General features: G+C 33.5%; 2 protein-coding genes across 4 annotated transcripts in view; one reads left to right on the top strand and one right to left on the bottom strand.

The window, feature by feature from the left end:
- Positions 1–18,533, bottom strand: part of LOC127858629 (solute carrier family 2, facilitated glucose transporter member 8-like) — a 108,756-nt gene that overhangs the window by 67,068 nt on the left and 23,155 nt on the right. The window lies entirely within an intron of this gene.
- Positions 1–18,533, top strand: part of LOC127858645 (uncharacterized) — a 41,482-nt gene that overhangs the window by 9,140 nt on the left and 13,809 nt on the right. Inside the window, exons 4-7 of one of the 2 annotated variants that reach the window (XM_052395862.1) lie at positions 4,868–4,881; positions 6,539–6,597; positions 9,376–9,424; positions 18,383–18,419. In XM_052395862.1, the coding sequence (XP_052251822.1) occupies positions 4,868–4,881; positions 6,539–6,597; positions 9,376–9,424; positions 18,383–18,419 (159 nt within the window). Of the gene's footprint in view, positions 1–4,864; positions 4,882–6,538; positions 6,598–9,375; positions 9,425–18,382; positions 18,420–18,533 lie in introns of both variants that reach the window. The other variant, XM_052395861.1, reaches the window with a different exon arrangement.

Here is an 18,533-nt window from a genome sequence, read left to right as displayed (position 1 = left end):
TTTGAAATTTATTGGACACTAAGGCCACTCCAAATTGATTTGTTGGTCGTCGGATTTGCCGCACCTATTTTTTCAAAATGGAAATTTTTTTATATATTTTTTACCGCTTGCACTCATTTTTGTGTCCTTCTGTAACTATAGCGCATGTGTTTTTTTTAATTTGTGGAAAAAAAAAAAAGCAATCTCGCAGAAATGATTTTGACACTGAATATGAATGCCAAATATAGTGTTTCGTAACCTTTTTAATCGATAACTGTAGTCGCTCAAAATTTCGATCGAGACGACCAGAAAAGTGACTTCCTACGTGACCGTTTAAACAAATTGCGGTGAAAAGTTGCTGCAGCCAACCCTTATGAATATACCGTAAAACGCTGTGTATAACGCGCACTTTTTTTACCCCAAAATGTAATTTTAAAAACTTGATGCGCATTATACACCACAACAGCCATGTCAAGAGATTTTTTCCTACGATACAGAATTTTTTCCCCGATTTTTTGCTCCAAAAATTTTACTTCCCGATTTTTTTGCTTCAAAAAGTAGATGCGCGTTAAACACAGTGTTTTACGGTAAACACAGCTGCTTCGTTCTGTGACTTATTTTAATGTATTTGTTCAAGTTCGAACATGCAACTATGAGCAGATACCGTTGAAGCATGTTCAATTTAACAACATCGGGAAACATGACGTAAGTTTTTCATTCATTTTCTTTATTAAATGGGCGTATGGACCGTATTTCCGTATATGTAGGCAATTTTTTCCTATAACACAATGTTAAGTGAACAAAAAATAAACATAAATAAACATAAAATCATTAAAGGCTGGTTCTAAAAGAGTCACAGGGACAATGTTTTAGAATTATTAAAATACATGGTTGACGGAACATGTTTTACAGCTAGGTCCGTGTATTTTAGAAACATCAAAAAAGTTCTTTGTAATGTATACATTTGTTTCAGAAAAATACAATACCGTACTAGTCATCGAAATGCCCCTTTTAAAATAAGTTATCGACAATGGATTATATGCATGGCCTTTGTCCGACTGTCTGTCATTATCATTTTGATGATTGTCCCTCTTCAAGTGCTATTGCAACATGGTATACCTTTTCACAGCTTACAACATGGCATACCTTTTCACAGCTTTCACTATTGAAAACTTCGAACAAATATAAGCAGCAGTAGGTAGACATGTGTCCCTCACTTGAAAGAAATGGTTATATTTTGTGGTCAAAGGTCATATGCAACTTACTCATATGAATATGAGGTTGATATACATCGACCTCATATCTTTTAACGTTAATTTGCTGTAGCATCGTTCTGACATGAAATTCTATCGGAAGCTTTAACGGCTGCAAATTCATATAACAGCGCAGAATCTTCATGGAAGAGTTATTCAATATAAAAATATTAACATTATTTTACTAATTGCATTAGAAGATGTTTAATAAAAAACTTACAAGTAATGCTATTCCTGATATGAAAACACTAGCTTTAGACTTGTGTTCTACCTTTTAAAGTTTAAGTGCTGAAACCTAATTTTAGTGAATTTTTATTTGAAAAGTGTGATATATTATTGCTTGTTTGTACAAAGATTCTTTTCTAAGTGTAAGAATTGATTTGAATGCAAACTATAGCTGTTTAAACCTGTATCTCTTATTAATCGATATTTTTCTATCGAAAAGGGATTTTTTTATTCTTCGCTCGCTCGAAAATTTTCGTTTTCAAAAAAAACAAAAAAACATTTCGCTCACCTCTTCAACTTTTTTTCAAAAAAATCCGTAGATCAACATATCAATTTGGAGTGACCTTACAAAGGTCTGGTAAGGTGAAAAGCTGGCTTATACAGCTATGCCAAAAAACACTCTTAGTTGAAGCTGGTTAACATGCATTAACGAAAGCGCTGATGGCGTTAAAAGCATAGGTGCAAGATACAGGGAAGTTGCTGCTTAAGTAAATGTTAAGGGAACAGTTGACTGAATGAAAAACTAAAAGGCTACCAAGAAGAAAAGTTATTTTTAAGATTAAGTTCAAATAATGAAACAGTGCTCAATGTGATATATGCAATAAATTGATCATTGTTCAATATAGAAGAAAATGAAGCAATATGTTTAATTCATATAATACATTAAACATTAATGCACAATATAAATTACAATAATACTCATGGTGAATCAGCTACTCAGTTACAAAATGACGTCACGTGGTATAATGTTCGATATCGCCATCTGCTAATTTCTCAAATCAATAATTTCAAACAATTACCGACTATTTAAATAGATAATCTTTCCATTTACATCAGTGTTTGAAACGCTTATGAAAAATAATTACCAAAGCCTTTCAAAATTTAAGCACGGACAGATCTGTATCGAACTATTCTTTTCACAAATGAAAATAGACGCCACCCTATTCGTCTGCGTCAAGAATTTGTTGTAAAAATTGTGGTAGCGTTAGATGCAGAAGTGCACAACAGATTTAGTTCTGAATGCAGATTTTTATAGAAACTCCTCACAGCAGTTACTTCCCTTGCTTCGCCCGGTCAGTAACTTCTAGTATAAGGGAGACCACTGCGTAGGAGATTGAGATTTATAGTGCAGATAGAATTGTTTTACGAACGAAATTTGTTTTAGGTTATAAGAAGATTTTTTGACATAAAACGGTCTTAGAAAAATTCACTAAAAACGGTGTCAGCAATATTCTTGGAAGAAAACGTTAGAAAAATGTTTCCTAATAAAAAATTGTAGAATTACCATATACTATAAAAAATAGAAATTTCGTCTGATTTTTGATCAGGTAAGGCTTCATAATGGTCAACCGTATCATGTGCATTTTTTGAAATGTAGTATATACCTTAAGCATAGGTGCGTTGCACCTATGCTAAATAACCAGGTCACCAGGTCAATGCTTATTAAAACAATGTTTTGTTTCCTTTGTAGAGGCCACATTTAAGACTCAATCTTGAAGCTTGGTCAAAACGTTTATCATGACACAAGAACTTTGAATCAAACTCATGTTAATTGTAGTAAAACCATGTAATAAAAATAGAAGCCACATTTATTTGACATTGGTTATGAAACTTGGTCAGAATATTTATCTTGACAAAATCTATGCCTTATTTTAATTTGGGTTGCTTGTATTGAAAAAATAGGGCACCAGGTTGAATCTTAGAAAACCCATACTTAAGCACTCTTGAGGCCACATCTATGACTCTGTCTTGATGCAATTGTTAGGAATTTTTATCTTGACAATATATAAATGTGTAAGCAGTGTCAACTTAAAACCTATGTCACAAGGTCAAGTCTTTGATAATTGTTCTACCTTAAACTCTGGTAAATGTGACAGGGCCATTATGGCCCTATTGATTAGCTCACTGTATTAAAAAAAAAATTGCTCATGTTGAGCTTTTGTGATTGCCTTTTCTTTGTTGTGTGTCCTTTATGTGTAGTCAATATTTGCAGGGTGTGATCGCCCTAGAGGTCTCATTAAATGCCCATCTTTATGAAACTTAGTGAGAACATTTCTCCTAATGTTATCTCTTCAAAATCCCAAAACTGGGTGGCTTGGGGTCAAAACCTATGCCACTAGGTCAAACAAAAAAGAGCATGCTTTATTTCACTCTAGAACTGGCAATTTCATCGCCCAATATTCTTGAAACTATGGTAGAACATTTGCCCCAATTATATATCAGCCAACTTTGAATCAGGGTCACATAACGTCAACTTTAAGAAAAGGCATGAATTATGAACATTCTCAAAGCCACATTTATTGCCCAATATTCATGAAATTTGGTCAAAACATGTTCTCACTTTTATTTTAGCCAAATTTCAAACTGGGTCTAGTGTGGTCACAAACAAGGTCACTAGGTCAAATTATAGGAAAAGCTTGTGAACATTAGAGACAAGATTTTCTGCCCGATCTTAATACAACTTTGTCAGAACATTTGTCCCAATTATGTGGGGTGAAGATCACTTGGTCATATAATCTTTTTGAAACTTTGTCAGAACATAGGTCTCAATTTATTTATCTCAGCCCAATTCAAAAATGGGTCTTACATGGTTAAAGAGTTGGTCTTAGCCCCTGTTATTCCCCTGCTCAAAAGTTTTATTATTTTACCCCCATAATAGACTTTTAATTTCCATCATGATGTAAGCTTTATTTTGGAAAATGACTACATTCGGACAATTAAAAATAGACAGCAGCAATTTTAATCAAAAAAGTTTAATCATGATCTAATCAAGCTTTTTAAACAAAGATTTTGATTAATGTTTAATACAAAAAAAGAGTACGGTAGAACTTAAACATGTAGTCATGCAAATCTGGAAAAAGTTATTTCACCTTTTCCATAAAATTCCCTATCTAAAGGGCCCACAACATTTCCCCCACATTAAAAAAACAGATGCTGTGTTGTCTCATAACAGCAAAGAAGCACAGAACAGCACCAAATTTAATTATTTTAAGTTTTTCATAAACAATGGCTGGAAATGCAGTTATTTAAATAACTGGCAATGGACACACATCATTTGTTCACAAAACACAGCTTGAGCAGAGAATGACTTTGAAAGAGATACTTTACTTTAAAAAATGTTTCAGGCCTTGCTTTAGGAAAACAGGGTTTACTAAATGTGTGTAATGTGTTGTACCAATAGAAGTATGCACGGTTTAATCAAGGATGACTCTTTCTGCCTAAACTAGATTTTGCTAAGAAAATACTTCCTTTAAACAAAAAATACCATAAAAGTGGAAAGTGTTGTCCCTGATTAGCCTTGGCAGACTGCATGCATTAAGCCCAGATTTCTTAAAGCAAAGCTCATTTACATATTGTAAGTAATGCTTTGTGCTTCAAAATTAAAAATGAATATGCATGTCTTGCAGCAGACAAGCCCTAAAAGGTATGAAAGTATTGCATGCAAGTTGTGTTTCAATATTTGAATGAGTTTTATTTTCAGCTCACCTGAGCACATATCATTGCTCATAGTGAGCTTTTGTAATCACCATTTGTTAATGGTAAATTTTCCATCGTAAGTTGTCCATCATCAAAATTTAGATTGTAAAAACTTAAGAGTCAACATTAATTGCTCAATGTTGATATAACTTGGTCAAAATTGTCACCCAATGATAAGTCAGATGAGTTAAATCTAAGTTAAGTGCGGTTAATGACTAGGTAAGTTGAATGTTGTAAAATTAAATAAAAAGCTTTTGAACATTCTTTAGGTCACATTTTATTTCCCAGTCTTAAAGAAACTTGAGTAGACCATTTTGTCCCAGTGATAGTTTGGCTTCAAAGTGGGTCATTGGGGTGTCAAAAACTAGGTCACTAGGTCAAATTTAAGGAAAAGCTTGTGAATTCTCTAAGTCCAAATTTATTGCCCTATTTTCATGTTACTTGTTCAGAACATTTGTCCCTGTTATATCTGCGCTTAAATTAAAACAGGCAGTAAATAACTCAGCATGACACATTTAAATTAAATGTAGTTTTTACAATCAAATACAAACTGAAGTTATTATTATACAATTATTTCATAATAATTATTGTTTGGAATTATTAAAGGTTCCCCTACAATTAAAAAAAATAAGTAGAAAGTCGATAATTGCAAAATTTTGTTCGATACATGCTGCATGCTATTTAAAATTGTGCATGTTGTATCATTGGTGGCTTTGAATGTGACCTGTTGCTCTTTGAGGTTACATGCAAAACAAGCGACAATTGAAAACAACACAAGATTTTGATGCTACTTTTCTTGTTGAATATAAGCACACACAAAATTCAAATTGTGTTTGTACGTAGACTCTAATTGTCATATTCAATTATCATGTATGGTTTCATGTGTCTGTTTGATTGTCATTTGTCTAGCTTAAAGGTCTTTAAGTTACATTCAGTCTAACAATAACACAATTTCATATTCAACAGATATTATTTTTTGTTGGATATATTGATGAGTATGTATTGGATTAATGTGTTAATTACTCATGAACATCTGATTATCCAATTTTGAATTATTATTAAAAAGTTTGTGTTTCAAATTCTCCGTAAGGACTGGGTGGATGTTATTAAAACTCACAGCTGAATGACCTTGATGTGATTAGATGGTTGTAAATGTGGGAATTTCTACTGTGACAAGTTTTGGTGGAATAATATCGCTTTTTTTCCACTTGATAATATTTAGTCTCAAAGTTTTGCATTTTTCAACTTATCATTAAATGCATGGCCAATTTTGCTCAAACTTTTACAACTGAGCTTCTTCAATATGTGTAGATGATTGTAATGAAAGAATTTTATGTTTAAAGGAAGTCTTCGCAACAGACATCCAGTCTTGGTGTTAAATGTTGTCCCTAATAAGCCAGTGCAAACTCATCTTGGACAACACTATGCAAATGCATAAGTTCAGTTTTCTCAGAAAACGTGTTGCTGGGAGGTGAAAAGTGTGCAGCCAGTCTGGGACTCGAACATGGAACCTCCTGCTTATGAGGCGAATGCTCTACCCAGTGAGCTAACCGGGCCGCTTACACATGTAATCACCAATCACAGTGGTATGTTTGTATTTTCAGGAGGAGTCCGTTTGGTGATCGCTATAGACCAGATTCCTCGAATTCCCCAGTGATTAAATGTCGGTTTAGTTGTGTTGTATATAAAGTAAAGTTTGTTACTTTGTTGTAGCTTTGTTTGATTTTGTGCAGGGAATTTCAATTTAACCCTTTGAGCGCTGGAACCGGATTTTGAAGGCTTTTGCAAATAGTTTGGATCCAGATGAGACGCCACAGAACGTGGCGTCTCATCAGGATCCAAACTGTTTGCTATCCTGATAGTGGTCTCAGAAAAAAAATCGAAGAAAATGCTAATTATAGAATTCAGCAGACGACATTTAAGCAGACGACAAATTTCGCAGCATGCAAAGGGTTAAGGTTCATTATGTATATGTATGATGTTAATATCACAATGCTTTAGTGCCTTTGAACGAAAAAGGCATGTGACATCAGCTTCAGCTTAATATATTATTAGTTGTTTGTATGTTGTTGATACAGAAGTAAAATACATTTAGAACTTAAACACAAGGCATTTGTTTCACTCCTAAACAATCACAAGACATTGATATAACTGTTCTGGTTCTGGTCATCTGCATAATTATGAAGATTGGCCGGTGACCCGAGCAATCTTCTTCTATAATCCTGCAAGAATCAGGGGTTTTAAATTGCCTCAGCCCTCGGTGTTACTTATTTTCAATATATATTTAAAATGAAGACTTTAACAATCATCGAATCTGCAAAGCCCAGATGTTTTGTATTTGGAATGTTACATTCAGTGTGGGTGTTCTACACAATTTGTACAAATCATGCCAATGAGTTCAAAACTGGCCCTGCCACAAGGATCCCATGATTAATGTAGACTCAATATAGTGAAGCCCATGATGAATGTAGGCTTAATATAGTGAAGCCCATGATTAATGTAGACTTAATATAGTGAAGCCCATAATAAATGTAAACTTAATATAGTGAAGCCCATGATTAATGTAGACTTAATATAGTGAAGCCCATGATTAATGCAGACTTAATATAGTGAAGCCCATGATTAATGTAGACTTAATATAGTGAAGCCCATGCTTAATGTAGACTTAATATAGTGAAACTCATGAGTAATGTAGACTTAATGTAGTGAAACCCATGATTAATGTAGACTTAATATAGTGAAACTCGTGATTAATGTAGACTGAATGTAGTGAAATCCATTATTAATGTAGACTTTATATAGTGAAACCCGTGATTAATGTAGACTTAATATAGTGAAAGCCATGATTAATGTAGACTTAATATAGTGAAATCAATTATTAATGTAGACTTAATGTAGTGAAACCCATGATTAATGTAGACTTAATAAAGTGAAGCCCATGATTAATGTAGACTTAATATAGTGAAAGCCATGATTAATGTAGACTTAATATAGTGAAATATCTTCAAATATAGTCTTCTCTGAAACGGCAAGACCAAGTGGTTTAATAATATGGAGGGGGCTGATTTTTTTTTATTGAATAATATGGCATAATGACTTAAAAATAACTCTGAACAAAATAACATGCCGATTCGATAGTTGGTATGTCACATCAGAATAGGGACCTTTGCAAAGAATTTTCGAATGATTTCATTTTGGTTCAAAACTGGTCACAGCCCAGTGAAAAGTAAAGTAATGTAGAGCCTTCTAATGGCCATTCTTGCCTACCGTAGGTTTCCACGTATAGCGCGCTCCCGTGTATAGGGCCTAGGCTGTTTTTTGAATGCAAAAATGGAGAAAAAAATATTTAAAGACAATAAAACCACCAAATCGGACCGAAAATGGCTGCCATTTTACTATTGCACAATCCAATAATCCGGGACATTGGAAAGCTTAATTAAGCATTCAAAATAGGAAGCTTCATTATGATTAGGAGCATGGGTTGCATAGCACACTACTTTTCTGACAATTTTGTAATTTTCTAGCAAAAGATTAACAGTCCACGTGCATTTCGTGAAAAACGTGAGAAAATAAGAATTAGTGTACATCGTGTGATTTTTCTTCGGGGGAAAGCATGGGCATTATTATAATACCGGTAAATTTGAATGTCACATGGGAGACAGGGATACAGTTGTTGAGGTACACCACTGTTGAACGTTCAATATTTATACACACAAAATGCAATTGCATATCTTCACGTTCTCAAGTGTCAATTAGTGTCTCAAATGTCAATTAGCGTCTTAACAAGTCGTGGCACATATTACTCAATAACATATGCCAATTACGAAGTGCAAACTGACCCCCTTTCACACCTACGTTACCCGCAAAAATAAAACTCGTTCGCACCTACCCTTGCCTGCTCTCCGGAATGTCGACAACAATCCCCATCGGATTTCATCAATAAAGAAGTGTAAAAACACAAACAAAGAAATGTCCGCAAGTTTATTCAAACAAATTTATTTTTTACCAAAACTTCTACCGCATTCATATCTACCAGTAGCGACTTCTTGTTGTTTCGACAATGGCCCCTCAGTCTGTACGATTATAGGATGGTAGTTTTCTGGAAAAAAACATGGCGGCCATTTTGATTATTTAGGATTACACAACATATTTTTTACCAATTTAGCAGACAGGATAGCGTTGTATTAATGTATAGCGCGCACCAGCTTTTTAATTTGAATTTTGGAGGTAAAACACTGTGCGCTTTACTAGGAAACGTACGGTAGTTTTAATGAATTGTCTCTTGAATGCGTGTACCATTCCATTCCAGCTTGTCATTATGATTAGTTGCATCAATGTTCTTTGGTTTAACATATTTTTTTAATACAGTTGTTCTTTAATTTTTAACTCTTTTCTTGCTAGTTTTCTGTCAAAACTAATGCAATCTATGTTATGTTTTAAGCATCAGCTGGAAATACTCCTGGATTTCCATTCGGAATGAATCGCACAAGGTGAGATCTTACTGACTTTCAATCTAATATTGTCCCTTTAAAATATATAAGCCTTGCTTTGGGAAAACAGGATTAAAATTATGTGCATGCTGTGTCATCCCAGATTAGCATGTCGGCTTTGCACAGGCTAATCAGGGACGCCACTTTCCGCTTTTGTTCATGAGCAATTATTAGGTGTTTGTTTGAGCTAATTATGTTAACCTTATTGGGCGGGTAGCTGCTATTGTCCCATTATTTTCACTTATTAGCTCACCTGAGAACACAGAGCTGATGGTAAACTATTATGGAACGATACTGTGATGTCTGTCTTCTGTCATTCTATCATTGCGTAGCTCAATGCATCTGTCTGTGCTTAAACTTTCTTTTGACTACTTCACTTCTTGAACTTCATAACAGATTTTAACATAACTTCACAGAAATGTTCTTTGGTGACTCTCTTTTAAAGTTGTTCAATGGTTCCGCTCCGTTTAATATGTAGGTCACAAGAGCTCACTAAAAATAGATTTAATCAAAGAAAATTCTCTTAAATCACAATCATCCTGACTTAAATATTCGATGTGTAACATTGTCAAGTGGTCAAATACTAAGTTTGTTTAAATCATGCCAATCGGAGTTACTTGTTCTTTCTAAATATAGAATCTGGCACCAGTTGTCATATCATACCATACTTTATTAAACGAGTTCAGGAATTTTGTTAACGAATTTCCTGGACGAGTTAAATAAAATATGGTATGATATGACAACAACTTTCAGATCTTTTTTATCACATGCTTTTAAATGAGCAAATAAAATAAATATTTACGCAAACATAATGATAAATCTCAAATGTTGTTTACATTTCGTGACGTCATTTGACGTTGCAACGTCATTTCAGCAAAATAACAAAATGCAATTGGTCAATAAACAAAAACTAAGCCAATGAAAACGCTTAAAAAGTATATTTCACATGTGTAAGGTAAAAATATATGTCATGGTATTACATGGGAAACAGGGTTTATGGCATGTGATAAATGTATATACTGAAAACTTGTTTATTTATTTAAACAAATGTAAATGGTTAAGAAAAACTAATGCAGGAACAAAGCCCCTAGTTAACAAACTTCAAAATAATATTTTTAGAGCATATGAAGTGATTTAATTTGAAGCAGACTCCTGCATTTTTGATGCAAGCAAGTTGCAATTTTCTCATTTTTGACTCCTGCAAAACAATAGCCTTGCATCATTTTGACACATTTGTTTTCCACAATCCAACTTGAAAAAAGGACCAGAAATGATCATTTATGGAAATAATAAAGCTTTTGTGAATTTTTTTATTCATCATATTATGATAAATAAGCTATTACAAAATCTTAATCATTTCAAGTTACTTCAATATTTAGACCTTGGGTCATTTTGACTCCTGGTTTTCAAAATCTACTGAAATCCCTGCATATGCCATTTTGAGCTACAGCCTTAGCAAATGTGTTTGCTTAAACGGGTTTTCTTACCCAATAAATTTATTATGGTGCCAGATAAAGGAGACAGTTTACTATTGGTTTTATTCTCGAGAAAAGATGGCGACCAATTAAAAACAAAATCATCAGACATCTTGACATCCTTGTCATCTGAATCCTTGTTCTTCACCTGAAATTAAAAATAAAATATATAAAATCTCCACAATAGAGTTGTCAATGTTGCTGGTTCATATTATCTCAGTTTCAAATGGAGACAAGAGTTTTAGAGTTAACAAAAATAATGACAAGTTCTAGCCTCATGGATAATCATATGCTGATGGAAATTTACCATTATGAACATTACTTTATTTTCTGTTTATTTCCTCTAACCATTTGTTCAGTATGATTAATAACTAGGAATAAATACATTACCTGTTACACAACAGATGCACAAAATGGATGATTAAGTACACAATTATTTATCCAAAACTGCTTTCCCATGGAAATGGTCAGGCCAAAGAAAAGATCTATTATTTGGATTGGGCAAAAAAAAATAAAAAAAAATAATTTTAATTTCCGATATAATCAAAGGTGAATGAAAAGAGTGGAATCTAAAACATATTTTGTTTATATTCATTGAAAAATTCTAACAAACATATATATTATGCAAACCATTTTATATTGCAAATTATGAACTCTTACTACTATCATCTGCTTAAGTATTTTCACTTTACTTAATAACTTTAACCCCCAACTTGTGCATGACCTGTAACGCAATTCTTCATCACAACCTTTAATAATACCAACAATATTATGAAAGCAAATGCTTTTCCCCTCGTAAGCAATGTGAAAATGGCTGTGTGCAAACAACTAATAAAACCAGAACAGCCTGCAAGTAACTCACAGTCTGTTCAGGTTTAATGCTATTTGCTGCTCTTCTGTATCTAAGGGTTGGAAACGAAGCCTTTAAAACTTCTAGTAAGAAAGGTCCTTAATCAAATGAACCTTTATGAGGGACTACAATGCATCAAAAAACGTTTCAATCTGGTAAAGGGTTAAGGTAATATAGAAAATACATTTAATAAAAATATGTGTCATAAAGCTAGATCTGCTCTGAAGATTAAACTTATTTATTTAAATGCAGCGGAGCACAACAGCTCTTGTCATGGTTTGATTGGCAAGTAAAAAAAGTCTGGTTGAAATATATGAAGCTACTCTGATGGGCAACTAAATTTTAAAGTGTTATGAACAGTAAATTTTTAATGTTTTGAATATTGTTTTTACATTAAACCATATCACTTGTGTTTTGAGAGCATTGTAAAATGTTACATGAAGAGACAAAAGCAATTGGTAGTTCTGGACAAATGTTCAAGGTAATTTGAATGTACAGACATTCCCGGGTGTACTTTGTCCAGGGTTTTCCATGGAAATCCATGGAAAATATGAGGCTGGAGTATTCGGACTAAGTTTCCAGCCTTTTCCAGCGTCAATATTTAAAAAAAGGGGTGGAAAATTGTCCATGGTATGTGGAAATAGCCTGGAATAGTTTCCATGGTTTTCCAGGCTCCCTGGAATAATTACCATGGAACAATTTCCAGGGTTTTCCAGCCAGCATGGAATAAATACCGTCCGAATACTCCATGTAATCTGGAAAACCATGGAAAACCATGGATTAATTTCCAGGGTTTTCCAGATTACATGGAGTATTCGGACGGTATTTTTTCCATGCTGGCTGGAAAGCCCTGGAAAATGTTCCAGGGTTTTTCCATGTTTAATATTCCATGGATGCCTGGTATAACATGGAAAATTGTCCAGCGTTTACCATGGTCACTGAATAGAAAAGGAAATTTCTGGTCTAAAAACAGTATTCATGTATTAAATGAATGCAATACTCACAATTAAGTAAATCATAATTTAAAGTTAGATTAAAACAAAACAAAAAATCAACATAATGCCTTAGTTTCTTCGATGTATTATTTTGTTCACAATTCATCAAAATATAACATCAGATTACAAATTGTGTTACATTTATTCAACAAATTATTCAGATCAAACAAGTGTTGTTTAATACATGCTTACAAAGCCTCTAGGTCCATTATCATAAATCAGGCCCTTACATAACAGAACAGGCGCTACTTTAAAAGTTAAAAAGTATAATGCAACCTTCACAACATGTATTCAAAGTAACAAAATACAAGCAAGTTAAGTAATATACAGTAACAATTCACGAACCCTGTACAAACGATATACAAGAAACAAAATGAAAAATTTAAGTTATTTTAGCTGCTTCATGTATGTCACAATATATGTAGCTGCCCATGAGCACAAGGATACTATTTTTATGTCCCCCACTATAGTAGTGGGGGACATATTGTTTTTGCCCTGTCTGTTGGTTGGTCTGTTGGTTGGTTGGTCTGTTGGTTGGTTGGTTGGTTTGCGCCAACTTTTAACATTTTGCAATAACTTTTGCTATATTGAATATAGCAACTTTATATTTGGCATGCATGTGTATCTCATGGAGCTGCACATTTTGAGTGGTGAAAGGTCAAGGTCATCCTTCAAGGTCAGAGGTCAAATATATGTGGCCCGAATCGCTTATTTTATGAATACTTTTGCAATATTGAAGATAGCAACTTGATATTTGGCATGCATGTGTATCTCATGGAGCTGCACATTTTGAGTGGTGAAAGGTCAAGGTCATCCTTCAAGGTAAGAGGTCAAATATATGTGGCCCAAATCGCTTATTTTATGAATACTTTTGCAATATTGAAGATAGCAACTTGATATTTGGCATGCATGTGTAACTTATGGAGCTGCACATTTTGAGTGGTAAAAGGTCAAGGTCAACCTTCAAGGTCAGAGGTCAAATATATGTGGCCCAAATCGCTTATTTTATGAATACTTTTGCAATATTGAAGATAGCAACTTGATATTTGGCATGCATGTGTAACTTATGGAGCTGCACATTTTGAGTGGTGAAAGGTCAAGGTCATCCTTCTAGGTCAAATATATGGGTCAAAATTGCTCATGTAATGTAACTTCTGCAATATTGAAGCTAGCAATTTTATATTTGACATGCATGTGTATCTTATGGAGCTGCACATTTTGAGTGGTGAAGGGTCAAGGTCAAGGTCATCCTTCAAGGTCAAACGTCATATAGGGGGACATTGTGTTTCACAAACACATCTTGTTCTCAGCTACTTTCACTTTAATGCAATTTAGGTGCTTAATTTAATTAAAATACTTTTATATAATTTTATTGTTCAAAGAAATTCAGAACATAATGCATGTACATGTATTACTTTCCAAGTGACAATTTAAAATGTAATTGCAAGTCTAAAACTTGTGTAGGCAGCTAAGTAAATTATAAGTACCCAGGTGGGATAAAATTACAGTTTTTAAAAACTTTTTAGTTAATTAGCTGGGCTTCAGTAGGTCGTGGATCTTTTATAGAACTTGTACTGCTGTTATACTGTACGGCTCCTGCATGATCTCTAAAAGAAAAACAAAGCAAACAATATTACAAGAAAGTCATAAGTTTTTTACATTCATCTGTAAAAGTAAATGTGCAGCAATCATATGATTCAATATCTATACTTCAATGCTCATTCATATTTTTATCTATTTTAGATATTTCATATCACTGCTCAATTCGGTACATCTGGCTTTTTTGTATTTGAGCGAACATTTACGATCCTAAGTAGTTATTTCTTTTCCATTTACTGAAATTTATTCTCTTAAAGTTTGCAAGCGGGCTTTAATCTACTTGCAAACAGGCAATTAACCACACAGGAAAACTGAGACTTTCAAGTGAATAAATTGGTGATTTAACTTATATTTTTATATGACTCTCTTTTATTTTGAAATTTATATTGTTGTTTTCTTAAATGCCCCAAAACGGGGTACACTAGCATGTATCTGGAAACTCAAACATATATAGGAATTTTATATGCAGATATTGCTATATGAAAGTTATGCTAATTCGCTAATTCATATAAAAATAACCTGTAATTGAAACTAGACCAAAATATTGGATACCAAAAAGACAAAATACTTTCAGGTGGTTAACACTAAATTACTTATATGAGCCCGGGGCATAATAATATTTACCATGAATTTGTGGCCATGTTAGTCCTCTTGGTAAATGCGCCAAAAGAGCCGCTTTGCTGTCTTGGGTTATTTCCCTGCCAAACTCTGCAGTATCTTCCATCAACTGGTCTGAGCTACAGTTAAAGCACATAATGAAAATGTATATAGAAAATAATTCAAGTATTGTTTTAAATATTTAGTAAAATGGTCTTTAAATAATAACTTACAATGAAGTTAATACATCACAAAGCATAGCATAACAAAATTTGTTGGTATGATTAGTACAAATTTATTATTGCTATAATTAGAATGATGTGTAATTCTATTGGTATGAAAATGCAAAGTGAAACCTAAAAAACAATGCTATTGGTTTAATTAATTTATTTATAAACATTAACAGCATTAATGAGCATTGAGTTCTCGTCATGCACAGCACATAACTCCCATAGCCTCAGTTCCCTAGCCATGCATTATAAACTTCCGATACTACATTCAAGCTTATTAATATCTCCACATAGGACTTCCTTTATCAAGCTGCAAACTGCACTTCGTGAAAATGTGTGTGACAGCTGCTTTTAAACTTCTATATTTGCCATACTTTTACCTAAAATGTCACATAAAAAAGGTCTTCAATGATGACATAACAAGAATAAATTTAAAGGAATATTTAGAAATAATGAAAAGCACAAACCTTCAGTTGTTGTTCTATTCCTAGACAGACTTCTGAAACACTTGTATGCATCACTTTTTAACAACATTTCATGTCACTTTCCAAATGATATCCATACATTATTATTTTAAGAAATTCTTGTTAATGGAAAAACTCATTAACTCTACTGTTTGTGAAATTACATAAACTTCATATTAACAACAAGTTTAACCTGCATATTTTCTCCAGAATTTCAATCTAACAGGTAAACTTTCTGTATTTGAACTCAGCCAATCAGAAAAGGCTGTGATATTTTATAACCAATAGATTAGCCGCAGACATATCTGACTCACACACAGGCATCTCAGATAGTTTGTTAATTGCAAACCTGGACTGTAGTTAAATATTGAGTGTGTATACACCTTGAACAGGGTTAAGGAATTTAAACTTGCAGACATTGCTTTGGAAGTTACTACTATTACTTCTACTACTAATACTACTACTACTAGTACTACTACTTCTACTACTACTACTTCTGCAAAACTACTACTACTATTACAACAGCCACAACAACAACAACAACAACTACTACTACTACTACTACTACTACTACTACTACTTCTACTTCTACTTCTACTACTACTACTACTACTACTACTTCTACTACTACTACTACTACTACTACTACTTCTACTACTACTACTACTACTACTACTACTACTACTACTACTACTACTACTGCTGCTACTACTGCTACTACTACTACTTCTGCTTCAACTACTACTACTGCTTCAACTACTACTACTACTACTGCTACTGCTGCTGCTACTGCTGCTGCTGCAACAACTTTTGCTGCTGCTGCTGCTACTACTACTACTGCTACTGCTGCTGCTACTACTACAACTCCTGCTGCAGCGACTACTACTACTTCTGCTGCTGCTGCTGTTACTACTTCTTCTACCACTACTACTACTACTACTACTACTACTACTACTACTACTTCTACTACTAGTACTTCAACTACTACTGCTACTACCACTGCTACTACTACTGCTACTGATGCTGCTACTGCTACTATTGCTGCTGCTGCTACTTCTACTACTACTACTTCTACTACTACTTCTGCTGCTGCTGCTAATGTTACTTCCTTAACTACTACTACTACTACTGCTGCTACTAGTATTGTTATTATTATTTATACTACTATTGCTACCATTACTGCTACTATTCCTGTAAATGCTAAAACAACAACACAATAATAACTGCTACTACTGCTACTGTCACTTAAATTTGCACCAATAGTATAATTATCAGTAGTTTCACTGCTTGTACATCTTATACAACAACCACTTTTACTTCTACTCCTACAACATATTCTACTGCCAGCACCAGCATTACTACTTCTACTACTACTACTACTACTACTACTACTACTACTATAACTACTACTATTTCTGCCCAAACTATGAACATTGTTTTATGTTTTATTCATATGTTGTGTAAATTGTTGAACTCTGATTTACTTTGAATAAAATGTGTTGCATTTTTATAAGTTATTTTCTCCTCTTATAAAGTCTAAGTTTTTTCCAGGGTCAGCTGAAAATGTTAGAGTCTTTTCCATGCTTAAAAAATTCTATGTTCCACTTTCCATGCTATCTGGAAATATTTTCCATGGTTATCCAGCCTAAATCCAGCGTTTTCCATTCCTTTTCCATGCTTTTCCATCCAAGGCTGGAAAATGCTCAGAAAAAAAGTCCACGTTTCATGGACATTTCTAGAACAAAACCCTGGAAAACCCTGGAAACTGTTTCAAATTCCAGGGATTTCCATGGAATTCCATGTTATACCATGGATTTCCAGCCTAAGTTCCATGATTACCCTGGACAATGTACACCCGGGCTGGTAGAAGCATGCATTCTTTTTTAAGTTAACTGCATTTCTAACATTATACTTTCTGATTTATCTATGTACAAAAAAAATTACAGCAGAATAATCCCTGGTTGAAATTCCACTCAATAAACAACACTAAAAGAAGTAAGTATGTGTTATGTGTATCATTTTAGACGAAATCAATCCTGAAATTGTTTTTCTGGTGGTAATGTTTAAAATTGGTACTTTAACAGCAAGATAACTAAATTACATGTAATATTAATGCCATAACCGCAGTCTGTTTAAGATAACTAAATGAACGTTTACGGTAATATTCATGCTATATCTGCAATCTGTTAAGGTACAACTTATTTTTTACCTTTAAAATTTTTTAATGGCCAATCATAATTAAGCATGCTTCATTAGTATTGAATAATTAAGCTGCTGTTTAAAACTATTTCAACTTCTCAATACTTCCATGACTAGATATCTGTCCTCTCTTGCATGGTAACTATGTCAGTTATTCCTTTTACTATTTGTTTTATGAATATTTTATTCAAAGGTCTCTAAAGCTGTCTCTGAAAAGCTATAATGAATGCCATAAATAATGGATCACTTGTGAGACAAAAAAATGGAGTGTGGGAACAAAAGTATCGAGTAGACCTCTGTGCAAAGGAGGTTTTATGCATGTGTGTAAAGTGTCATCCCACATTAGCCTGTGCAGTTCATACAGTCTAATCAGTGACAACAAATTTTCGCTTTTATGATATTTTTTGTTAAAAGAAACTCTCTTCTTAGAAAAAATCTTGTTTAGGCAGAAAGTCATACTCCCTTTAAAACTTAACATATTGATGTTTTGAGAAGGTGCATTAAAATCATCAATGTTACTATTATCAAGTGTTTTGTGCATTTGTGTAGCTCTACAGACTCACAAAAGAATACACCAGCTTTACCGGTAAGTACAAATAATAAATTTTATAAGCCATTGGAAAAAAATCTCTTCTGATAACATCTGCAGAGCCTGTGATTATTGCGTGCAGGACATGTCCAGGGGAAGAAAAGTTAAACA

This window comes from Dreissena polymorpha, chromosome 14, assembly GCF_020536995.1.
Source record: "Dreissena polymorpha isolate Duluth1 chromosome 14, UMN_Dpol_1.0, whole genome shotgun sequence".
Taxonomy (NCBI): domain Eukaryota; kingdom Metazoa; phylum Mollusca; class Bivalvia; order Myida; family Dreissenidae; genus Dreissena; species Dreissena polymorpha.
The sequence above is the reverse complement of the archived record's forward strand: the minus strand, read 5'-3'. Positions and strand labels throughout refer to the sequence as shown.